The sequence below is a fragment of the Pezoporus wallicus genome, unplaced genomic scaffold, assembly GCF_028554395.1.
Source record: "Pezoporus wallicus isolate ANWC-B61680 ecotype Strahan unplaced genomic scaffold, APGP_CSIRO_Pwel_v1 contig_8000, whole genome shotgun sequence".
Taxonomy (NCBI): domain Eukaryota; kingdom Metazoa; phylum Chordata; class Aves; order Psittaciformes; family Psittacidae; genus Pezoporus; species Pezoporus wallicus.
This window is the reverse complement of record NW_026635009.1, coordinates 5,202-30,726: the sequence shown is the minus strand read 5'-3', so window position 1 is coordinate 30,726 and position 25,525 is coordinate 5,202. Positions and strand designations below refer to the sequence as shown.

General features: G+C 50.1%; 1 protein-coding gene and 1 long non-coding RNA gene across 3 annotated transcripts; both read left to right on the top strand.

Moving 5' to 3' along the window:
* Positions 1-488: 488 nt before the first annotated feature.
* LOC130595697 (zinc finger protein 850-like) lies at positions 489-25,525 on the top strand. Its single transcript, XM_057402702.1, is given in 5 exon segments — positions 489-748; positions 20,204-21,741; positions 24,672-24,778; positions 24,810-25,254; positions 25,256-25,525. Coding segments are annotated over 5 exon segments (2,442 nt in total). The 5' UTR covers positions 489-666.
* On the top strand, positions 9,660-12,159 carry LOC130595966 (uncharacterized). 2 transcript variants are annotated; one of them, XR_008971436.1, is made up of 3 exons: positions 9,660-9,940; positions 10,271-10,502; positions 11,683-12,159. It is a non-coding gene; the product is annotated as an uncharacterized LOC130595966 (long non-coding RNA). The 2 variants fall into 2 exon arrangements; XR_008971439.1 differs by having other exon boundaries at positions 10,268-10,502.

The following is a 25,525-nucleotide window of genomic DNA, read 5'->3' as shown; positions in this document are numbered from 1 at the left end:
ACCCTTCGGGATCATCCTGAATGGCAGACAGAATGTGGGCTGGGGGCTCCACAAGACCCGATGGTGTTGGCTCTGGAGAAGGGTAATAGGAAGGAAGGAAAAGGGAAGTTAAAGAGATGTTGTTTGGCACATAGTATAGAGCAGAGATGTACCAGACTGGGAAAGGCAGGGCACTCTGGAGGTGGGGATTTACCAGAATATTATAAACCACCTGTGAGACAGGAACCACCACAAGAGGAAAGTGGGGATTCCGAATCAGACACCCCTCCAGGCAGTCCAGTATCCTCTCATACCCGCGGAAGGCAAGGGCAGGAAATACTGCAAGCAGAACAGGATGGGCAGACAAGGAGTATCCTAAGCTAGCAGATGTTCGGGAGTCCCTGTCCCCAAACTAACTGATAATTAGAAGGATGGTAAGAAATAGTTCACTCTTGTTAGTAAGACTACTAAATTCTGTTATGACACCACAGACAGCCCCCGCGGCCGCGTGAGCCTCCCTGGCAGGGGCGTGCTGCGGGGCCCGGTGCTTTCCGCTGCACGCCCCTTGGAGCCGGGGTCCCTGCTCGTCGCGGAGCCGCTAGCTCCCGAGCCGCGCCGCTGGTAGCGGTCGGTGAAAGCCCAGCTGGCCTGACCCTCTTCGTTTCTTTCCCCGGAGCGGCGCCGGAGATGCTCATCCACATGGATCAGAAGGAGGAACTGCGGTTGTCCCGCTCCTGCGAAGGGAAGAGTGCTCTGAGCGGCACCTCAGGTAAGGGCCGTCAGTGTGAACCCGTCATGAGAAAGAGTGCTCCGGGAGCACCAGCGCCCCCAGAATGTACAAGGGCGGAGGTGCTGGGTTGGAGCAGGGCCCGTCCAGCTTCACCTGCTGCCTGTGGCGACGGTATTCATAGCGCCACAGGGCACCAGGCTGGGAGGGATCTCAAGGATCATCCAGTACAACTTTTCCAGGCAAAGCATGACCTGGACTGGATGTCCCAGTGCCCTGTCCAGCTGAGTCTTTAAAGCGTCCAACACTGGGGAGTGCACCACTTCCCTGGGGAGATTATTGCAATGGCTGGTTGTTCTCACTGGGAAAACTTTTCCTCTTGTGTCCAACCAGAATCTGCCCAGGAGTAACTTGTACCCCTCGTCTTTTCCATGTGACTCCTTGTGAAAAGGGAGCCCCCGTCTTCTTCGTAGGCACCCTTAAATACTGGACTGTGGTGATCATGTCTCCCCCGAGCCTTCTGTTCTCTAGGCAGAGCAAGCCCAGCTCTCAGCCTTTCCTCATACCGCAGGCAGCAGGCCCAGCCTTTGATCAAGACCCAGAGAAGGGCAGACAAACAGTGATGTGTCCCTGTATCCTTTCACAGGCCTGAGCCGTCTGTGGCTTCAGAAGCTCCTGAACTAGGCCCATAATGTCTCAAGATCTATCTTCTTGCCTTCTCAAGCTGCGCACATTGTAGCAGCCGTGGCAGCTTGCAGCAAGCAAGGAGTTCCCCAGCTTATTTAGGTGATTTATGAGTTGCAGCCTCCTTTGGTTTGTTTTGAAAGTGCCTTTTCCTGCTGGCACGAGTTCTTAATTCAGACTAGATGGTGCAGGATAGATGCCAAACCACCCCACAGGCCACTTGTGTTTTTATAGTCCTCTGTGATACCCCCTATCAGCTGTACCTTTTCCCAGCAGAATGGGCAGTTGACTCATCTCCTATACAGAAGCTGCTCTGTGCCTCTGATGGTTCCTGTCATGCCTCTGTCTTCCTCAGCTCTGCCAGAGTGTCTCTGACATGGGGGATCTGTCCTCCCCCTTGCACGCAGTCAGAATGCGGGGTTTGAGAAGCAAGGCATAATTACATTCTCTTTTCCTCTCTATTGTTTTCCCCCCAGCACTTATTGATGCTTGACTGGCTGTATTGTGTGCCTAGGAGCTGCAGTTTTCATCCAGCTGCTCAGACTCCAAGGTGCTATTCCAGAACGATATCTAGAACATCCTAATCCCAGCTTGGTGTAAGTGCAAGCTGTAGAGGCTGTTCTCCTCTCCGGGTCTTTGTTTACTTGCAGTGAATGTCCCCTGTCACCTGGTTGTTCAGTATTTCAAGGCTGTGCCACAGTTTGTAGTCAGGTTTTTTGTCTTTAACCCTGAGGAACACAAAAACATCAGCAAATGTTTCCACCTCCTTTTCCCTTCTTTACTGCCCTGTGAGGTTCATTCATGCCACAGATGCCAAACCACCCCACAGGCCACCTGTGTTTTTATAGTCCTCTGTGATACCCCCTATCAGCTGTACCTTTTCCCAGCAGAATGGGCAGCTGACTCATCTCCTATACAGAAGCTGCTCTGTGCCTCTGATGGTTCCTGTCATGCCTTTGTCTTCCTCTGTACCTGTTTTGGTGAAGGATAAATGTCTTTTGGGAATGCCTCCAGACCCCAGATGTCCCTTTTGATAAAGCTGGGGACATCTCTGAACAACTCTGAGTGGTTTGTGAAGTGAGATATATCTTTCCAAAGGCTGTGCCAGGTCTTCCCCAGCCTCTCGTCATCTGTTCATTAATTCAAGCAGTAAACTTTTGCCTCTTATATGCCAGTGATTTCAGTAGATTCAGGTTCTGGTGAAGCATGCAGGGCAGTTTGCGGCATTTGCTCCTGTGAACACTGAAAAATCCACTGTTTAGTTTGGAGGGAATTACCATGTCCTGAGTGCAGGATATAGCAGAATGTTTTATACTTAAATTCAGTCTACGTGCTGAATTTTTAGCATTTGGCCCCTTGCAAATTGCCCTGTCCAAAGCTTCCATTCCTGCCTGTGACTTGTCTGAATTCTCATTTTATTGCAGCTGATGGTGGGATTGTGAGCACAAATGAAGACAATGCCCATCAAGGCATCCCCCGGCCAGTGGAGCCCAAGGGTTTCTGCTCAGGACTCTCTGAGGAGAACAGTTCCCAGGGTCCTGCACAGGACCCTGTTCTGCCACGCAGGTCCGAAAGGATTCAGAGTTCTCTGGGGAAGAGGCCAAGCCGAGCGGCACTGTGTGGAAAAAGCTCCAGGAGGCTGCCGGATGTTATCCAGCAGAGAAACCGTTCCATGGGGAAACTGACGATACATGGGGAGTGCGGGAAGAGTTTCCAGATGAACTCCAACCTCATCCAGCATCAGAGAATCCACACCGGAGAAAAACCCTTCTCCTGCACCGAATGTGGGGAGAGTTTCCAGCACCGGTCACATCTCATCCAGCACCAAAGGATCCACACAGGGGAGCGGCCCTATGAGTGCTCCGAGTGCGGGAAGAGGTTCCGAGAAAGCTCGAAGCTGATCCGGCACCAGGTAACCCACACCGGGGAGAAGCCTTACAAATGTGGCGAGTGTGGGAAGAGTTTCTCTGACAACTCGCAGTTCATCCAGCACCAGTGGGTGCACACTGGGGAGAAACCCTACGAGTGTAGGACCTGCGGGAAGAGCTTCAGCGTGAGCTCGAAGCTGATCCAGCACCAGGTAACCCACACGGGGGAGAAGCCCTACACGTGTGCCGAGTGCGGGAAGAGCTTCTTTAGGAACTCTCAGCTCATCCTGCACCAGCGGGTGCACACTGGGGAGAAACCCTACGAGTGCGTGACCTGCGGGAAGAGTTTCAGCGTGAACTCAGCCCTGACACAACACCAGTGGGTCCACACCAGGGAGAAGCCCTACAAGTGTGCCGAGTGTGGGAAGAGCTTCTCCCAGAGCTCGAAGCTCATTCAGCACCAGCGGGTGCACACGGGGGAGAAACCCTACGAGTGCAGCACCTGCGGGAAGAGCTTCAGCTTGTCCATAGCCTTGACACGACACCAGCGGGTCCACACTGGGGAGAAACCCTACGTATGCAGGACCTGCGGGAAGAGCTTCAGCGTGAGCTCAACTCTGACACGACACCAGCTTGTCCACACTGGGGACAAGCCCTATGAGTGCTCAGAGTGCGGCAAGAGCTTCAGCGTGAGCTCAAAGCTGATCCAGCACCAGGTAACCCACACTGGGGAGAAGCCCTACAAGTGTGCCGAGTGCCCGAAGAGGTTCTATGAGAACTCACAGCTTGTCCGGCACCAGCGGGTGCACACTGGGGAGAAGCCTTACAAGTGTGCTGAGTGCGGGAAGAGCTTCTCTGACAACGTGCAGCTCATCCGGCACCAGCGGGTCCACACCGGGGAGAGGCCCTACGCCTGTGCCCACTGTGGGGTCAGCTTTCGACAGAGTGGCCACCTCACCGAGCACCTGCGCATCCACACCGGGGAGCGTCCCTACGTCTGTGCTGAGTGTGGAAAGGGCTTCAGAGCGAGCTCGGCGCTCTTCCGGCACCAGCAGACCCACAGGGGTGGGGAGCCCTAGGTGGGGGGAGTTTGGGGAGCAGTGAGGTCTGATACCCTGGGAGCAAAGCCCGGTGTCTCCCACTCCCATTGACCACCCTGCTTGTGGAGGGTGAAAGCAGTTTCTTCCTAGGAGAATGAGCCCTCAGAGATGAAGAAGGGGAGAGGTGGTGGAGGGAGCTGATTGGAGGTTTGGGGCAGGTGCCAGGAGGAAGGTGCGTGACTCTTTTCAGTGGTGGGCAGCCCCAGGATGAGGAGCCGTGGGCATGAACTGAAACAGAAGAAGTTTCACCTGGACATGAGAAAGAACTTGTTCCTTTGCAGTGTCAGAGCACTGAAGAGGCTGCATAGGGGGATGTGGAGGCTCCCTCTCTGGGCACATCCAAGCCCTGCCTGGACACGTTCAGGTGCCCCTGCCCTGGCAGGGCTGGGACCGGGTGACCCCAGGGTCAGCTCCCATGGCTGGTGCCGCTCTCAATGACCCCACACAATAAACGTCCGTTGAACGCTGCCGCGTTGCCTTCCAAGGGTGCCAAAGCAAAGCCAGGGCTTCAGTCCTGCTTCCCTGCCACAGCAGTGTCTACTTCGTTCAAAAGGCACTGGACTGTTGGGATTAAGCATCTTCCTACCCTGAGAAGAATGGCTGTGCATCTTGAGCGTGAAACTTGCTGTGGAAGTGTGTCTGTGGCAAACTAACTGCTGGCTAGATGAAACAGGGATGTTTTCTCTGAGGGTTTGAACACTGTTATTGGGAAAGAAATGTTTGGAGTGCTGAGGTGTTTTGTATTAAGCCTTGTCTCCAATTTGTAGCCCCACTATCCTGCCTCTTGTAGTTGTTGGATTCCTCCCAGGGGGCTTCTGGTAGGGCACCGGCAAGGTATGTGTTTACCCTGAACATTCAGCCAGGTCTTGATGAGCAGAGCTCATGAAGCAAAAGAAATGACATTCCAGCCTCTGCAGTGGAAGAGGGCAGCTGCTCGAGCCGCCTGCTTGTTGATGATGAAAACTCCAGAAACTCGCCAACACAGTTTTCAAGCTGACAAGCAGGTATTCTTTATTGCGGCGCCGGGAGACACGGGGGATAGCTCCTCCAAGCATCTCTCTGCTGAGCATCAACCAGGCTGTGATTATATTGTCCTTAAACATACATGTTCCTTAGATTACATACATTACATCATACTTTTAGAGAATGCCTCCTGTGTGCCTACAAAAATGTGGTAGTGGGGCTTCGGACCCCTGGTGGTTATTTCTTCATCACATTGTTTTAGGATCGTTGTCTTATCAGTCATATCTGCATACCTGCAAAACCCCCAAGGCTGAGAAACCCCACCCTATTTCTCATAGGAATATAGCCAAAAGTGTTTAGTTATGTGCGGGACCCCCAGAGCTGGAGCTCTCATGAGCTCTGTCTTTAAACTTTTAAATGTTTCTTCAGCTTGATCTGTCCATTTTAGAAAGGTTGGATTTTCTTTTAGCAGCTCGTATAAGGGTCTTACCAGAACACCATAATCATGGATCCAGGGTTGGCACCATCCCGGCATTCTCAGAAATGTCCGGATATCTTTAACTGTGGACGGTCACGGTGTTTGAGAGATTGCTTCCTTCCGAGCTGCTCCAGGTTCTGGTTGTCCTCCTGTTACTTTGCATCCTAAATAAGATACTCAAGTTTGAATTAGTTGAGCCTTCCATTTAGATACCCGGTATCCATTTAGCCCCAGAAAGTTTAACAGTTCTACAGTCCATTGAACACATTTTCTCTCAGTTTTGGTAGCAATTAACAGGTCGTCCACGTACTGTAGTAAAGTTCCTGTCTGAGTGGATGCTTCCCAGGATTCTAATTCTCGTGCCAATTGATTTCTGAAAATGGTTGGACTGTTTTTAAATCCCTGAGGTAACGCCGTCCAAGTGAGCTGTGTCCTTCTTCCTTTTTCAGGGTTTTCCCATTCAAAAGCAAATAAATTCTGACTTTCTTTGGCCAGGGGCAGACAGGAAAATGCATCCTTGTCGTGGTTTAAACCCAGTCAGGCAATTAAAGGGACGGAGAGGAGAATCCAAAAGAATGCAACTCCCACGGGTTGAGATAAGAACAGTTTAGTAACTAAGTTATAACACAAATCACTACTGCTACCAACAATAATAATAATGATAAAGGAAATAACAAGGGAAGAGAATACAACATCTCACCACCAGCTGACCGATAACTCGCCCCCCCAGCCCGACCAAGCTCCGACCGATTCCTTGCAGTCTCCCAGCCCTTCCGGCTAACTCCCCTGGGCATGACGTGCTGTGGTATGGAATACCTCTGTGGTCAGTTTGGGTCAGGTGTCCTGTCTCTGCTTCCTCCTGGCTTCCCCTCCTCCTTGGCAGAGCATGAGCCTCACAAAGTCCTTGGCCAAACCAAAACATCGCTATCAGTTCTGTTCCCAGGCCGAAAGTCAAAACACAGCACTGCACCAGCTACCAAGAAGGAGAAAAATGACTGCTACTGCTGAACCCAGGACAATCCTTTAAGTCCAGAACGGTAAACCACTCCTGATTAGTATTAGTTTAGTCAATAAGGTATATAGATTAGCTACTACTGGATGAATATCCTCCACAATTTTGTTGATTGCTCTGAGATCTTGAACTAATCTCTAACTTTTCCCATCGGATTTCTTTACTGGCAAGATAGGAGTATTATATTCTAATTCACATTCAATTAATAATCCATATTTTTTTTTAATTATTTCTTTGATTCCCTTTCGATCCTCCAATTTTAAGCGATACTGTTTTATTCTAATTGGGCAGCCCCTCTTTTATTTCCACTTCAACAGGCAAAGCATTTTTCACCTTACCTGGAACTTCAGATGCCCATACTCCCAGATACACCTGTTTAAGGATTTCTTCTATTTCAGGGAGGTCCTCCTGTTTGCTTTTCTGCTGAATTAAAGATAAACTCAAAACTTCAATTAATTGATCGGTTTGGACTCTTAATTCCATTTTGCCTTCTTTAAATGTTGCTTCTTGCCCTAATAAAAGATTTTTTGAGAATTTGGCATGCATAAAAATTTATGCATTCCGATTTGTTTTCCCAGTTTATACTCTACAGGTTTCAGAAAGAATGTGGGTTTGGGGTTTTTTTGTTGTTTTTTTTTTGTTGTTTTTTCATTGTTTTTTTGTTGTTTTGTTTTTTTGGTGACTAGTAGCTACCACATCTGTAACAAATTCTTTTCCTCTGATTTAACGTTGAATAAGTTGCTCCTGTAACCACTTAGAAATTCCACTTTATTTCCTCTAGTGCCTAGTTTTAATTTAATGAGTGGATCTGCTAGGGTAGATTCCCCAGGTCCTTGTCAGTCTAGTTCCAATTCAGTCACCGGAGCCACACCATGGAGCTTCCCCCAGGGCAGTCTCACTTCCAATGTCCAAACTCCTTACAGCATGCACACTGATTCCATCCCACAGGAAAATTCAATCTCTCACCTCTGCCTGACATTCCTCCTCTACCTCTGCCTCGTCCTCTCGCATTAGTTCCTCCACCAATTTCTACTTGTCCCAAAGCAGTCACTGTAGGCGTGCCCATAGCACAACTCAGCTCGCTCTTCTCTATCTGTTCCCGATTCCTGTACGCTCTCCACGCTTCTTTAACATTCTCAAGTCCTTCTGCTCTGTTGCCAGTGAAAGCAGCCTCTTCCTCCTTATCAGTAACAGATGGAGCAGTTGCCAGAGAGTGCTCCTCTCGGAGGTACATGTGATACATAATCCCCCAACCTATCTTCCCGATTACTCTGTCTAGGTGTTTGTTTTTTGTTTTTTTTTTTAACTTTAAACATAATTTCCCCAATATCACAGGCTGAACAACATCTCTCCAGCTTAGCTTTCTGTTTTTCCCTGTCCTTTTCTAAAGCCAAAATTAGGGATCAGGCAGAGCTATATTAATTTCACATTTCGTCTGACACTCTGGGTGGTTTCTTAAAGTGAAAAACATATCTGCATGCATCACTGCATCCCATTTTCCTTGTTGCCTTAAAAATAACATTAATTGCAACAATGTATTATAATTCCGAGTTCCAGATTTAAGCTATTTGTCCTGATCCTCCAGAGTATACAATGGCCACCATTGGTTACAATATTTCACCAACGTTTTTCTTATTTACTGAGCCCCCAGGAAACCCTCCCAGTTCTTTCCAATGTGCCAAAATGCACCCTAAAGGACTCCTTTTCAAGATGTCTTCACTCTGCCAATTTCCCATTGTCAGTCTTGCATTCCCACACACACACGGGATCCCACAGGCACACTCCACACAGTTACAACACTTGAGACAGAGACTAAAATTCTGTCGAACAGCAAAACCATTAACAGTTATAACGGTCTGTCACCAACACCAAAATCACAAGACCAAAATCATCCAACCCAATCACCATTTTAGTCTTTATGCAAGATGCCCCCTGCACCTTACAGACTATACAAAAGAAAAGAATACTTTTTATGAGGATGGTTCTTGTTTGCTCCCACAGTGATCCGAATGAGTCAAGGGGTCCCTCCAGGTAAAACTCCTGAGGGCCCTGGGAGACCTGTCCTCATTGGGTCCTGCAGCCGAGCAGAGAGGATCCCATCTGGGGTGCCAGATTGTTTCAGAGAAAACTCCAGGAACTCGCCAACAAAGTTTTAAGTTGACAAGCAGGTATTCTTTATTGAGGTACCGGGAGACATGGGAGATAGCTCCTCCAAGTGTGTCTCTCCCAGGCATCAACCAGGCTGTGATTATATTTTCCTTAAACATACATATTCCTTAGATTACATGCGTTACATCATACTTTTAGAGAATGCCTCCTGTATGCCTACAAAAATGTTGTAGTGGGCTTTTGGACCCCTGGTGGTTATTTCTTCATCACTTTGTTTTAGGATCCTTGTCATATCAGTCGTATCAGTAACCACCAGGCGGTTCTGGCAAAGCTTATCTTAGTAATTTCCTTTTCTCTATAGTTGCTAACAAAGCCTAACATCCTCGAGGTTCCTTGTTTACAACCCTATTCTTCAATCAACCCCATTCTTCAGTGAGTAAGACACGTCCTCTTCCAGGGCAGCAAACCCGGGAGAAATGAGGGCCCTGAGGGGTGACCGTGTTGTGGGCTTTCAGCTACCAGTTTCTGAATAAAAGGGATGTGTAATGGTAAGAGATGCAGTGATTCTTACTTCCCTTCCTCTGAGTTCTCATGTGATAGCCTAGTACTGAAAAGGACAGGGGTTTGATTTGTGCTGACTTGTCTCCTGAATTCACGGCTCATCATGTCTGTGCTGGATGGTACTGGGAAAAATCTCAGCTTCCATGTGGTCCTGTGTATGTAGTGTCCTCAGTTGAGCTGAAGGGACTGGTGCTGTCACTGTTCTGCCTATCGCTGTAGAGGTGATCATGTCAGATGGAGCATCTGCAAAAACAGTTGTGGGAGATACGAGTCTGACTGCACCAAAGTCCTTAAACGACTGTTTGTGTACTACCCCTTCGTCCAGCAGCAGACACTGCTGCTGGAACAGTAATTTACTGCTCTGAGTTGTGCTTCTACAATAGTAGTTACAGGTTTGGGTAAAGGCTTCTGAGAGCCCAGCAGATGCCCCATGGCATGGAGAGCAAAGTCCCAGTGCTGGTGAGTGCTGCTAAACATGAGTGTGTTGCAAGACATGGGTGCAGAGGCCCTGTCAAGAGAGTTAGCAGATGTGTCTTACAGAATGATGATCTCTGGAGTCATGCTGTGCATGTATGGCCATTGAGAGACTTGAGCCATTGCTGCTGCTGTTAACTAGTCATGTCTGAGGCTCGATCTGGTGGCTTCCTTTGGATTGGATGTAACGATGTAACGTCAAGCCTGTCAGCACGCAGAGGCAGCACACCCTACCTGCAGGACTCTGCCTGTCTGGAAGTATAAGATAAATTGGAACCAGTTTCTTTAATTTTGGAATCTGCATTTCTTGAGGAGTGCCTGACTTGAAGCCAGCTGCGCAGGAAACCAGGATACCATCAGGACTTGTGCAGCTGTGCTGGCAGGAGGCTGGCTGTGCTGTGAGTCAGGTAGGCTGTTCCCCTGAGCCCGTGACCGGCACCTGGCTCAGCCTAGGCAGGTTCTGCCTCTTTGCTTCAGTTTCCTTTCCCCATGGTGGATGTTTGGAGCTGTGACAAGTTTGCTGACCTGGTGTGGTGCTTGCTGTCCAGTGAGTGATCAAAATGAAAATGGCGCCCTTGAACCTGTCTTCCTCTACCCTCTGGCTGGGGAGGCTGTGCTGTGTCCTATCCTGTGGTGCAGGGCCCTGGGGATGTGGGGCTGCTTCCACTGTGACTTCTGTTCCTGCAATGGGCTGGCTGGCATCACAAGGTAGTGTTTTGTGGTCAGTCCTCCCCTTGGGGAAGGCTCTGTCCCAGTGAGCCCAAGGACTGTGTGATCACAGGGGAAACCCTCACCCTGGTGATGTGTCCTCCAGACTGGGTGCTCGGACCCAGCTCCCAGCGCTCCTGGCCGAGTCCTGTGCTGGAGCGTGGAGGGCAGTGGAAGTGGCCGTAGAACAGGGCTTCAGAAACTCACGATGAGGAGCCAGATGACAGTTTATTTATAGCTGGGAGCCAGGAGCTGATGTGCTGGTGCTGGCCCTGTGCTGAGCTTGGTGAACTTGCAGCTGCCTGCCTGCTCTTCTAGCCCTGAGGGGACTGACCTCGAATGGGAGAGGATGAGGGTTGGCTCTCTTACAGTGAGTGCTTTCCAAGAGCCAGGAAGCAGCTTAGTTCCTTGTTGATATGGCAAGGCTGCCTCTAAGGTGATGGTGCTGCTCTGCACAAAGCTGATTACAGGTCCATTTTGTAAATGAGGTGGGTGGATTTCTGCTTAAGAGGAAACTCGGCTCTCCCTTTGAGCTGCCTGACTCTTGCCTAATTCACCACTGCTTTCCTCTAGGGAAAGCTCCATACCACTGTGAAAATGAAGTAGCTCTGCTCAGAGTCTGGCACTGGATGAAATGTTTGGTAGCCCTAGTGGAAAGCAGCTTGATCACAATTTTGGTGCAGATAGCTACTGTGAAGGTCTCTGATCATTTTCAGCCAGGAGCCATCCTGAAGTGGGAAACCAAATGCAGCGTGCTGTGTTGTAGGTATCCTCTGAGGCTAACATTTGGTGAGCTGGGTGGTGTTAGTGTTGAGGTTCACTGGGGTAATTGAACCGAACAAGCAAGATTGCTTCCTTGAAAGTGCCTGCTGTGCCGTGAAAATGGCCAGTGGCTGCTCCTCACCACCCTGCCTGGTGGAGCAGCTCAGAGGCTGCTTGCTGTATGGCTCAGCATTTCAGACCCATTCCTTCATGAAGGCAGATTCTGTCTAAAACCTCTCTCTGGTTTTGCCTTTCAGGTCGTCTAATCTCCAGCACTAACCAGCAATAATGCCTGCAATGGAGAGCAGAGAGGGGAGAAGGGGAAATGTTGCTCTATGGGGAAGTAGAAGATGATAATGTCAGGTGAGTCCTGTCTGACAGTGTGGCACAGACAGTATTGGGTAAGGCAGGAGACCTTCCAGGTTAAAGGGTGTGATCTTTCTCCTCATCTGAAAAGGGGTGGAGGACTCCAATAGCTGATTAACCAAATGTATGTGTGCAGTAAATCTGTTTACTCAAAGTGTCCCAGCAGGGATGGGAAGGAGCAATCTGGCTAAAGCTGGCAGCAAGCAGTTGGGGTTTTTTAGTTTCTACTATCACTTGCCCTTCAGAAATGCTTTGACCATTTGGCATTCATGTTTGTGTCCTGCTGGCCAAGGCGAGCCAGTTTTCCATGGTTTGCTGGGCAGACTAATGTGATGGCAGCTCCTTGGTTTGAAAGATTACCCTAGAGGTGAACTATGCTCCAGCCAGCTGCCTGTCTTGTCTTTGCAGAATGCCCACCACTTTAGGCAAGACTGTTGTCTTGGAGGTTATTTTAAACAGCAAATTCACACACATGCTCTGAAAGTCGAGGCTTCAGACTTGGGAAGAGTGAGCAGGGTGCTTCCCAGAATACCTAGATATTCTGTGCTGGTTGACTTCTCTTTGACTTTAGACAGTTTCATGCTGCCTGGCTGCATGGCCACTGGTGGGTCTGGAGTGTCTCTTGCAGATATCTGTAGCAGACTAGTCAGAAAACCTGATCATTTCCAAAGTGGACTGATCTTAGGCTGTAAACTCTCTGGGACTCTTGGGGAGGTCTTGGACCCTGAAGTGTCATCTTTTACATATTTATTTTCACAGCATCTTCTGAATTTTGTCATTCTGGAAGTTCTGAGTCTGCAGAGTCTTAATGAACAAAATGGACTCAACACTTCAAAATAAGAAGCCGGATTTCTAAAAGTATTTATATATTTGGAACATGTCAGTATTTTTATTTTTATACCATATATCTTTGAGTTTATTTGATTTATACGACATACAATAAACAATGTGTAAGGTACTAATGTTAAATCATAAGTAATGTCTTATGACAGTCCAGGGGTGCATTCTAAGCAGCAACACTGGGTCTAGTGGAGAGCACTTGAGTCTGCGCCTGTACTAACTGAAACTCCAGTTGTCTAACTGGAGGGAAAGAAGTTAACATTGACACCCAGGGAGAGAGTCATCATCAGTCAGGGAGAGAGCCCAGTTCGTGTAGGCTGTGCAGCCACAAGATAAGAGAGACCTGGGGAAAAGGGGACTGTCTGCTGTAGGATGGGCTCTGGAAAGGGTCTGGTCTGGCCTCAGAGGGAGAGCTCCTGGTGGAGGGGAAAAGGGTGGCCACTGATGAAGCTCTTCTCTGTCAGGTCTATGGTAGGTATAGTGTATGTGGGACACCTCGTAGCAAAGCCTTGTGCCACATGTGGTGAATTGTCAGGAATTTGGGATAGTTTTCTTGCCTGGCTTTCACATCACTTTTCCCAAGCCACCTTTTCCCAAGCCACCTTTTTGTGCAAGAGCCAACTTTGTTATGTGAAAAGGCCAAGGTTGCCTTAAGTGGCATTCTAGTAAATGCTGTTACCCTCAGCGTACCGTGTATTTCTCTCTCAAGTACACAGTTCACCCCTGAAAAAACTTCAGTCCTACTCACCAGTCTTAATATGGGAAAATAAGTAAGATCCTTTCCCAGCTTTTTTACTCTCTTTTAGGTATGACTTGCACTTACAATCAAAGCTTTTGTAATCGGTTATTAAATCCTCAGTTAATGCGGTGTCACAGTTCAGTGGATGTAAATTGCAGTCATTCAAATAACACTTTGTCATAAAAAATTGTTTAGTATGTTATGAAAAAACTGTGAATTTTAGGCACTGAAAGTGTCTCCATCCTCCTATCTTTGTCATCCTTAAAGCTTGCACCAGGGCAGTCTCTGCCTAATGCGGAAAGATGACTTAATACCACATCTGTGCTGCCAAGGTTTGGAGGTAACTGCTTTGTTTGACATGCACTGCAAATTCCCTGACAGAAATTCTGAGGACGTTTCTGACATGCACTGCAAATTCCCTGACAGAAATCATTCAATCCCCTGCTTCATTACTCCGTAAGCAAAGGCAGCCTTCCCAAGCTAGCACCGGTGTTCCCATGTGCCAGTGATGACGTGTTGCCAGCCAGTTCTGTTTGTATACATTCATGTGTTTTCTTGCCTTCCTAATGCAGGCACATTTGTCTTGGAAAATGCATTGCTTTCATTTTTATTTCCAGTGGGTAGTAACAGCTATCAGAAATATTTTGATACTTCTGTTTAACACTTCCAAGGCTGCAGAAGAAGCAAACCAAACTCAACTTTTCAACTAAGGTATTGATTTACTTTTTAGGCTAAAGAAAGGAGCAGGTATGTTACTGGCATTGTACAAAGCGTGTCTTGCCAGTATACACCGTGTGAGCCCTGAGTGAGCTTCGGAACACACTGCTTATAAATTCACTGTGACAGTGAAATGATCAGCGGCACTGTGGGTCATCCTTTGCAGCTACCACCACGTTGATTTGTGTGCTGCCTGAAAACATAGCCTCTGTAGGTTTATTCTGAAAAGCTGTGCTGCAGATGTTTACGTACCTTCTCGCATCTTGCATCTGCTTGTTCATCAAGCTCCTGCCATGAAGGGTGTACATTGCCCCTGAGGTGGGCATTTGCTGTTGGTCTGGCATGGATGAGCCTTCCCAGCAAGCAGAGCTGAAGCCTTCCACAGATACTCGGAGAGAGACCCTTTGCCTGCGGGGACAGCCTCTGGCGATGTCAGAATTTAGTAGTCTTGCTAACAAGAGTGAAGTACTTCTTTCCATCCTTCTAATGAGTGAATTATTTCTTACCATCCTTCTAATTATCATTTAGATTGGAGACAGTCACTCCTGAACATCTGCTAGCTTAGGATATTCCTTGTCTGCCCATCCTGTTCTGCTTCCCATAAATTTTGTACGAAGGTCACACTGGTCTAAATCATTGCCAGCAATCAGAAACTTACAGATACGGCTGGTTTCAGCTAATTTTGTGCTCACTGGGGCATCCCACTGCGCCAAAGGTGAAAAGTGCACCCTGAGGAAGACTGCTTACTGCATCTTGAAGACCCTTGCCCACGACTATTGGAGGGCAGCGCACAGGCGCCAAAAGGGAAGAGACTTATCATAATGAGTTCCTAAAATAATATCCCCACCGAACTCTCAGGAACCTAATGAACATGCATGTTTGTACGTAATACATATCTGCCTACTTAACCCCTCGGTGTGCAAGTTAGGAGGAGCGGTCCCCCTTTCACCCGGCGCCGTAATAAACATACCTGCTTTATAACTCTCTTTGAGTTTTAGAGTCTGATTCTGTCCTTTAGTTTGCACCCCAGATGGGACAACTTCTGTCCGGCTGCAGGACCTCCTGAGTACGGGACTCCTCTGGGCGCCCCCGAGATTTCTTGGGAGGACTCCCCCACTCACTCAGATCACCGCAGGAGCAGACAAGGGCCATCACTAGTGAATCATCAGGTATGTTTGAACCAGGTAAAGGGGATACCTGTGGGTCATGAGAAGGTGTCCTACACAAGGTGGAGAGCGCAGGTGCTCGCCCCAAGGGTTGGGTTGGGTTGGGTTGGGTTGGTAGGGTACACAAGGGTCACTGTACTAACAGCTTCAGGAACCTCTGGTGGGTAAACAGTGGCTTAAGATTTATGTGTTACCAATTCCTGGCTTAGAGGACATTCTGTATGAAGTGGGTGATTGAGAGACCGGCCCTTGTGTGAATGAGTGTTTTGTGTGAGTGAGACGTGGCATAGCAAGTAGAGCAATATAGGGGTTAACTGTCAGAGTAGTGATCAAGCTCCCTGGTGCAGGGCTCCAACTAGCCCTTGCACAATCTGTCATCGCTGTTGTTTGTATATCCGAGCTCAGTGTCCTGCTTGTTCAAAATATATTATCTCTTTTGGTGAGAGACAAGCCGTTTATTTACAGAAGTGTTTGGAATTTGGGTGTATCTGTTGTGGGTGCAGCACGTCCTTATACCTTTTACTCTGGGTAAGATATTATTGTTGTAGGGCTAACGGTGTCTTATATCTTTAAAGGCTTACAATGGGAGGACAGCAGAGTGGGGGAATTCTCAAAAAGAGCCCTTCAGGTTGCATTTTAGCTCATTGGAAAGATACAGGGGGGCCACTGGGAGGAAGTGTGAATAAGAAAACCTTGACCAAATATTGTAATCAGTGATGGCCTTCATATGAATTGGAAGATGGGGAAAAGTGGCCCTTCAATGGAACTTGGAATTATAATACCTTATTACAATTAATGTTATTTTTGAGACGAGAAGGAAAATGGGATGAAGTTTCATATGCTGATATGTTCTTTACCCTTCGGGATCATCCTGAATGGCAGACAGAATGTGGGCTGGGGGCTCCACAAGACCCGATGGTGTTGGCTCTGGAGAAGGGTAATAGCAAGGAAGGAAAAGGGAAGTTAAAGAGATGTTGTTCGGCACATAGTATAGAGCAGAGATGTACCAGACTGGGAAAGGCAGGGCACTCTGGAGGTGGGGATTTACCAGAATATTATAAACCACCTGTGAGACAGGAACCACCACAAGAGGAAAGTGGGGATTCCGAATCAGACACCCCTCCAGGCAGTCCAGTATCCTCTCATACCCGCGGAAGGCAAGGGCAGGAAATACTGCAAGCAGAACAGGATGGGCAGACAAGGAGTATCCTAAGCTAGCAGATGTTCGGGAGTCCCTGTCCCCAAACTAACTGATAATTAGAAGGATGGTAAGAAATAGTTCACTCTTGTTAGTAAGACTACTAAATTCTGTTATGACACCACAGACATACAACTCAAACATTGTTCTTTATCTCAGACCTAAGTGAAGTTAAAAGTATTTTAACCCTATGTTTTCCAGGCAGTTGCTTTCCTTATATCACTCGGTACCGGCAGGCCCGCGGGGGGAGCCCCACCGTAGGACGGCACCATCGCCACCGGAAGCCCAGCGCCGCCATCTCCCTCCGGCCGTGGAGGCGAAAGCACCGCCCGTCGCTGGTCACCAGCGCCCCCAGAATGTACAAGGGCGGAGGTGCTGGGTTGGAGCAGGGCCCGTCCAGCTTCACCTGCTGCCTGTGGCGACGGTATTCATAGCGCCACAGGGCACCAGGCTGGGAGGGATCTCAAGGATCATCCAGTACAACTTTTCCAGGCAAAGCATGACCTGGACTGGATGTCCCAGTGCCCTGTCCAGCTGAGTCTTTAAAGCGTCCAACACTGGGGAGTGCACCACTTCCCTGGGGAGATTATTGCAATGGCTGGTTGTTCTCACTGGGAAAACTTTTCCTCTTGTGTCTAACCAGAATCTGCCCAGGAGTAACTTGTACCCCTCGTCTTTTCCATGTGACTCCTTGTGAAAAGGGAGCCCCCGTCTTCTTCGTAGGCACCCTTAAATACTGGACTGTGGTGATCATGTCTCCCCCGAGCCTTCTGTTCTCTAGGCAGAGCAAGCCCAGCTCTCAGCCTTTCCTCATACAGCAGGCAGCAGGCCCAGCCTTTGATCAAGACCCAGAGAAGGGCAGACAAACAGTGATGTGTCCCTGTATCCTTTCACAGGCCTGAGCCGTCTGTGGCTTCAGAAGCTCCTGAACTAGGCCCATAATGTCTCAAGATCTATCTTCTTGCCTTCTCAAGCTGCGCACATTGTAGCAGCCGTGGCAGCTTGCAGCAAGCAAGGAGTTCCCCAGCTTATTTAGGTGATTTATGAGTTGCAGCCTCCTTTAGTTTGTTTTGAAAGTGCCTTTTCCTGCTGGCACGAGTTCTTAATTCAGACTAGATGGTGCAGGATAGATGCCAAACCACCCCACAGGCCACTTGTGTTTTTATAGTCCTCTGTGATACCCCCTATCAGCTGTACCTTTTCCCAGCAGAATGGGCAGTTGACTCATCTCCTATACAGAAGCTGCTCTGTGCCTCTGATGGTTCCTGTCATGCCTCTGTCTTCCTCAGCTCTGCCAGAGTGTCTCTGACATGGGGGATCTGTCCTCCCCCTTGCACGCAGTCAGAATGCGGGGTTTGAGAAGCAAGGCAGAATTACATTCTCTTTTCCTCTCTATTGTTTTCCCCCCAGCACTTATTGATGCTTGACTGGCTGTATTGTGTGCCTAGGAGCTGCAGTTTTCATCCAGCTGCTCAGACTCCAAGGTGCTATTCTGGAACGATATCTAGAACATCCTAATCCCAGCTTGGTGTAAGTGCAAGCTGTAGAGGCTGTTCTCCTCTCCGGGTCTTTGTTTACTTGCAGTGAATGTCCCCTGTCACCTGGTTGTTCAGTATTTCAAGGCTGTGCCACAGTTTGTAGTCAGGTTTTTTGTCTTTAACCCTGAGGAACACAAAAACATTAGCAAATGTTTCCACCTCCTTTTCCCTTCTTTACTGCCCTGTGAGGTTCATTCATGCCACAGCAGCTTAGGTTCTTTACCTGTTTTGGCGAAGGATGAATGTCTTTTGGGAATGCCTCTGGACCCCACATGTCCCTTTTGATAAAGCTGGGGACATCTCTGAAGAACTCTGAGTGGTTTGTGAAGTGAGACGTCTCATTCCGAAGGCCATGCCAGGTCTTCCCCAGTCTGTCCTCTTGCCAAGTGTCCATTAATTCTTATACTCAGATTTCTGTTTGTTTGGAATGTTGGGCCCCAGATCTCCCCTCCACCCTTTCTGTGGCATCACATCAGCCACCTCCAGTCCCAGCAGTGAGGTACCACAGTCAGAAGTCCAGCAGCTTACTCTGCTTACCTGGAGCTTGCCTTGTAGCTATAGCACTGGCACTCTTTGGCATTTTAGAGGTCTTGCCATGAACCCAAATTGGCATGGGCTGAGGAAGAACCACATTCTTCATGTCTCTCTTGCTTATGCATTTTTTCCAGTTCAGCCTTATGCTTCTAGTATTAAATCCTCATCATTGTGACCTTGCTCTCCTTCCACTTGAAATACTTCCAGTGAGTTCCTGTCTTGGTTTTGATCAAAGCCTTTACAGACAGCGTGTCCTAGATGCCAGTGAAGGTACCTAGTAGCTCAGAAGTAACAGAAATGATTGTAGACGTGCTAGAGCTGTTACAATAATTGTAAAACGAAGGTTGACAGTCCTGATCTTCCAAAAAAAGTATAGAACACCATAGAAAACTTAATTGTCATGTGCTTCTGAAGGCTTTTCCAACGTCTATCAGCACAAGGACTCAGCACAAGCCCTTTGTCTTGAACAGGCTTTTAGGTGACCTCGGGTCTGCGCAGTGAACATTCATAGCAGGAACGCTTCTGCAAGACTTTATATGCATAAGAGGGCAGGGATCTGTTCATTGCCTCTGTCCCAGGAGCCATTTGTAACTGTTCAGCTACCATTAATTCGACTTGCACCTACCTTCATCTACTACATGTATTGTATTTCCTCACTGCATGATCTGGAACCAGCCATGGGGGATCTTCAGTTCACCCGCCACCTTGCACGCACCACGGATTTGTTCTGCACCAGTGAAAGCATAAAGTTAATTTGTTTCTGCTCTAAGAGTGGCATAAGCCAGGTTTCAGGCGATGTCTGTGTCTCATGACTTCTACATCATCTCTTTCTCTGCAGTACCGGCAGCACGAGAGCACGGAGATTACTGTTGTAACCCAAGTAATGTTCTCCTGAACAGGGCAGTTCTTTATGGCCTTCATCTAACTTCCAGTTCAACTTTTAGTAACATCCTGTGGAAACAAGCAGTGAGAGCTGGGTTTGTTCAGCCTGGAGAAGAGAGGGCTCTGGGGAGATCGTAAAGCAGCTTCCAGCATCTGAAGGGCCCCACAAGAAATGGGGAGAGGGGCTTTTGTCAAGAGCAAGTAGAGATAGGGGAAGGCAGAATGGCTTTAAACTTACAGAGGGGAGATGTAGATAAGGTGAAAGAAGTTCTTCCCTGTGAGGGTGCTGAGGCACCAGCACAGGTTGCTCAGAGGAGCTGTGACTGCCCCATTCCTAGCACTGTTCAAGACCAGGTTGGATGGGGCTTGCAGCAACCTGGTCTAGTGCAAGGTGTCCCTGCACGTGGCAGGAGTTTGGAACTGGATGGGATCTGTAAGGTCCATTCCAGCTAAAACCATGCTGTGGTTCTGTGATTTTCTGGTACACCATCCTGGAAGAACAAGTATCTTTCCCATTCAAGCAGTAAACTTTTGCCTCTAATATGCCAGTGATTTCATTAGATTCAGGTTCTGGTGAAGCATGCAGGGCAGTTTGCGGCATTTGCTCCTGTGAACACTGAAAAATCCACTGTTTAGTTTGGAGGGAATTACCATGTCCTGAGTGCAGGATATAGCAGAATGTTTTATACTTAAATTCAGTCTACGTGCTGAATTTTTAGCATTTGGCCCCTTGTGATTTGCCCTGTCCAAAGCTTCCAGTCCTGCCTGTGACTAGTCTGGATTCTCATTTTATTGCAGCTGAAGATGGGATTGTGAGCACGAATGAAGACAATGCCCATCAAGGCATCCCCCGGCCAGTGGAGCCCAAGGGTTTCTGCTCAGGACTCTCCGAGGAGAACAGTTCCCAGGGTCCTACACAGGACCCTGTTCTCCCACGCAGGTCAGAAAGGATTCAGAGCTCTCTGGGGAAGAGGCCAAGCCGAGCGGCACTGTGTGGAAAAAGCTTCAGGAGGCTGCCGGATGTTATCCAGCAGAGAAACCCTTCCATGGGGAGACTGAAGATATATGAGAACTGCATGAGCTCAAAGCTGATACAGCACCAGGTAACCCACACCGGGGAGAAGCCCTACAAGTGTGTCGAGTGTGGGAAGAGCTTCTCCAGGAACTCGCAGCTCGTCCAGCACGAGCGGGTGCACACAGGTGAGAAACCCTATGAGTGTAAGACTTGCAGGAAGAGCTTCAGTGTGAGCTCAGCCCTGACACGACACCAGCGGGTGCACACTGGGGAGAAGCCCTACAAGTGTGCTGAGTGCGGAAAGAGCTTCTCCAGGAACACGCAGCTTGTCCAGCACCAGTGGGTGCACACTGGGGAGAAACCCTACGAGTGTGGGACCTGCGGGAAGAGCTTCACCGTGAGCTCGAAACTGATCCAGCACCAGTTAATCCACACTGGGGAGAAACCCTACAAGTGTGCCGAGTGCGGGAAGAGCTTCTCTGACAACTCGCAGCTTCTCCGGCACCAGCGGGTACACACCGGGGAGAAACCCTACAAGTGCAGGACCTGTGGGAAGAGCTTCAGTGTGAGCGCAGCCCTGACACAACATCAGCGGGTGCACACCGGGGAGAAACCATACAAGTGTGCTGAGTGCGGGATGAGCTTCAGCATGAGCTCAGCCCTGACACGACACCAGAGGGTCCACACTGGAGAGAAACCGTACGAGTGCTCTGAGTGCGGGAAGAGCTTCAGTGTGAGCTCGAGGCTGATCCAACACCAGTTAACCCACACGGGGGAGAAGCCCTACAAGTGTGCTGAGTGTGGGAAGAGCTTCTATGAGAACTCACAGCTCATCCGTCACCAGCGTGTGCACACTGGGGAGAAACCCTATGAGTGCAGGACCTGCGGGAAGAGCTTCCGGGTGAGCTCAGCCCTGACACAACACCAGTGGGTCCACACCGGGGAGAAACCCTACGAGTGCTCTGAGTGTGGCAAGAGCTTCAGCGTGAGCTCGAAGCTGATCCAGCACCAGGTAACCCACACTGGGGAGAAGCCTTACAAGTGTGCTGAGTGCAGGAAGAGCTTCGCCAGGAGCTCGCAGCTCCTCCAGCACCAGCGGGTGCACACTGGGGAGAAACCCTACGAGTGTACGGATTGTGGGAAGAGTTTCGGCCGCAGCTCTGCACTCATCAAACACCAGCAGGTCCACACCGGGCAGAGGCCCTATGCTTGTTCCTAGTGCAGGGACAGCTTTCAGCAGAGTGGCCACCTCATCCAGCACCTGCGCATCCACACCGGGCAGCGTCCCTGTGCCTGTGCTGGGTGTGGAAAGGTCTTCAGAGTGTGCTTGGCACTCTTCCGGCACCAGCAGACCCACAGGGGTGGGGGGCAGTGAGGTCTGATACTCTGGGAGCAAAGCCCGGTGTCTCCCACTCCCATTGACCACCCTGCTTGTGGAGGGTGAAAGCAGTTTCTTCCTAGGAGAATGAACCCTTAGAGATGAAGAAGGGGAGAGGTGGTGGAGGGAGCTGATTGGAGGTTTGGGGCAGGTGCCAGAAGGAAAGTGCGTGACTCTTTTCAGTGGTGGGCAGCCCCAGGATGAGGAGCAGTGGCCATGAACTGAAACAGAAGAAGTTTCAACTGGACATGAGGAAGAACTGGTTCTGTTGCAGTGTCAGAGCACTGAAGAGGCTGCATAGGGGGATGTGGAGGCTCCCTCTCTGGGCACATCCAAGCCCTGCCTGGACACGTTCAGGTGCCCCTGCCGCGACAGGGCTGGGACCGGGTGACCCCCGGGGTCAGCTCCCATGGCTGGTGCCGCTCGCAATGACCCCGCACAGTGAAGGTTCGTTGAACGCTGCCGCGTTGCCTTCCCAGACTGCGCCTGTGCGTTGGCTGCGCAGTCCCCGCCGTGGGTGATAAATTCGGGGCGGCCGGGCCGGCGTTTGTTTCACGCCGCGGGGCAGAGGGCGGGTGGCGAGGGCTGCGGCAGAGGGTGAGTGCGAGCGGCGCGTGTCCATGATAACGCGGTGGGGTCGGCCCCGGGCTGAGGCACTCGGGATTACGCCGCGCGGGTCTCTGCCACCTCCCGCGGGGCTCTGCTCTGCTGGGCCCATTCCCCGCTTCCGATTCCCGGGGACATGTAGGCCCGGTACCGGCTGCGCTGGCCGAGAAAACCGTGTGGGCCGTGTGAGGGTGGCGTCCGTGTACATTTCCCCCGCGATGCCTGGGCGGCCGTCCCGGGAGCAGCGCCGGCCCGTGGCTCTGGCCTGGTCCTCAAGCTTGTCGGGTCCTGTGCTGCCGTCTGCCAGCCGTGTGCTCGGGAGCAGCGAGGTTGTGTGCGGCTGTGCCGGGCCAGCGCTTGTCAGGCCTCTCCCATCTCTTCCTTCGGTTCCCGCGGGCGAGCGTCTGCACAGTGGCTGAGGGAGTGTGCCAGAGCGGCTCCCTGCAGTGGTGTCCGCACACAGCTCCTCCATAAGGATATCTTGAGTGTTTCAGGACAGTAGATGCGCTGGGTTCTGCTGCTGCCCTGGGGGCGCGTGTCTCTTCGTCCCTGGCATTGTTCAAGGCCAGGTTGGACGGGGCTTGGAGCAACCTGTGCTAGTGGAAGGTGTCCTTGCCTATGGCATGGCTGGGAACTGGATGAGCTTTAAGGTCCCTTCCAACCCCAGCTATTCTATGGGTCTATAATTCTTGATCCTGCTGAGCTGAATAAAGAGCTTGAAGGACGAAGGCCTATGAAGCCTATTGCTGTCCTAGCTTCTCCTTTGTTGGGTGAAACAGATCTGTTATTCAAGCCTCATAGTGCCTAGCACAACACTGCTTTACATTCATCAGCTATAAGTGCCTGTCACTGTCCCTGCTTGGGGTGTCCCAGGCAGAGCTGACTGCATGCTGGGATGGGCAGGGCAAGTACTGGCTATCCCCAGACCAAAGGCTGTTCAGGAAGTTCATGTGTGCCTGTCACACTCCATCCCTACTCTCCCCAGGTGCGAAGCTGGTTGACTGATGTGCCCCTTGTGCTGTTCTCCCAGGCAGTATGAGAAAACAGATTCCGGATGCAGTGCCTGGCACAAGGGCTGATTACCGAAGTGGAGAACTGGACAAGATCTGTGAACTTAGCAGGAGTTTCCCTCCTTGGTCACTTTGTTGAGGTGCTGGACTGTGGCTCTGGGGGACAGAGGTAGCGTTTAGGTGGGCACCTCTGAAAGTGCCTTAGACTTGAATTATTTCCTAGATGTAGGCTATGTTCAGGTGAAGTCTTGAACCTCCCTGGGATCAGGCAGTATAAAATTATTCTGGGAGGCCCCATTTCCAGGCCCCAAAACCTCCCCATGGGAGGAGGAGAAGGTGTGAAGCTCTTCTGGTGTGAGTGCCAGGTTGCCTTTGTGAGGGCTCTTCAAGCCTGGGGTTTCTCTCCACTGCAGTGAGGCTTGATGTCTGAAAAGGCCAAGGCTTGCCTTAGGTGGCATTCTAGTAAATGCTGTTACCCTCAGCGTACCGTGTATTTCTCTCTCAAGTACACAGTTCACCCCTGAAAAAACTTCAGTCCTACTCACCCGTCTTAATATGGGAAAATAAGTAAGATCCCTTCCCAGCTTTTTTACTCTCTTTTAGGTATGACTTGCATTTACAATCAAAGCTTTTGTGATCAGTTATTAAATCTTCAGTTAATGCCGTGTCACAGTTCAGTGGATGTAAATTGCAGTCATTCAAATAACACTTTGTCATAAAAAACTGTTTAGTATGTTATGAAAAAACTGTGAATTTTAGGCACTGAAAGTGTCTCCATCCTCCTATCTTTGTCATTCTTAAAGCTTGCACCAGGGCAGTCTCCGCATAATGCGGAAAGATGACTTAATACCACATCTGTGCTGCCAAGGTTTGGAGGTAACTGCTTTGTGAGGGCTTGGCTTGGTGCTTCCTTGTTGCTGCCATTGACAAACTGAGATGTCTCTTGTCATTCTAAAACTTGTGTACATTGCCCCTGAGGTGGGCATTTGCTGTTGGTCTGGCACGGATGAGCCTTCCCAGCACGCAGAGCTGAAGCCTTCCACAGGTACTCGGAGAGAGACCCTTTGCCTGCGGGGACAGCCTCTGGCGATGTCAGAATTTAGTAGTCTTGCTAACAAGAGGACATTCTGTGTGAAGTGGGTGATTGAGAGACCAGCCCTTGTGTGAATGAGTGTTTTGTGTGAGTGAGATGTGGCATAGCAAGTAGAGCAATATAGGGATTAACTGTCAGAGTAGTGATCAAGCTCCCTGGTGCAGGGCTCCCTGTCCCAGAGCTCGAAGCTCATTCAGCACCAGCGGGTGCACACGGGGGAGAAACCCTATGAGTGCAGCAACTGCAGGAAGAGCTTCAGCTTGCGGGAAGACCTGCGGGAAGAGTTTCAGCGTGAACTCAGGCCTGACACAACACCAGTGGGTCCACACCAGGGAGAAGCCCTACAAGTGTGCCGAGTGTGGGAAGAGCTTCTCCCAGACCGCGAAGCTCATTCTGCACCAGCGGGTGCACACGGGGGAGAAACCCTACGAGTGCAGCACCTGCGGGAAGAGCTTCAGCGTGTCCGTAACCCTGACACGACACCAGCGGGTCCACACTGGGGAGAAACCCTACGTATGCAGGACCTGCGGGAAGAGCTTCAGCGAGAGGTCAGCCCTGACACGACACCAGCTGGTCCACACCGGGGACAAGCCCTATGAGTGCTCAGAGTGCGGCAAGAGCTTCAGCGTGAGCTCAAAGCTGATCCGGCACCAGGTAACCCACACTGGGGAGAAGCCCTACAAGTGTGCCGAGTGCCCGAAGAGGTTCTCCGAGAACTCACAGCTTGTCCGGCACCAGCGAACTCACCACTGGGGAGAAGCCTTACAAGTGTGCTGAGTGCGGGAAAAGCTTCTCTGACAACATGCAGCTCATCCGGCACCAGCGGGTCCACACCGGGGAGAGGCCCTACGCCTGTGCCCACTGTGGGGTCAGCTTTCGAGAGAGTGGCCACCTCACCAGGCACCTGCGCATCCACACCGGGAGGCGTCCCTACGTCTGTGCTGAGTGTGGAAAGGGCTTCAGAGCGAGCTCATCGCTCTTCCGGCACCAGCAGACCCACAGGGTTGGGGAGCCCTAG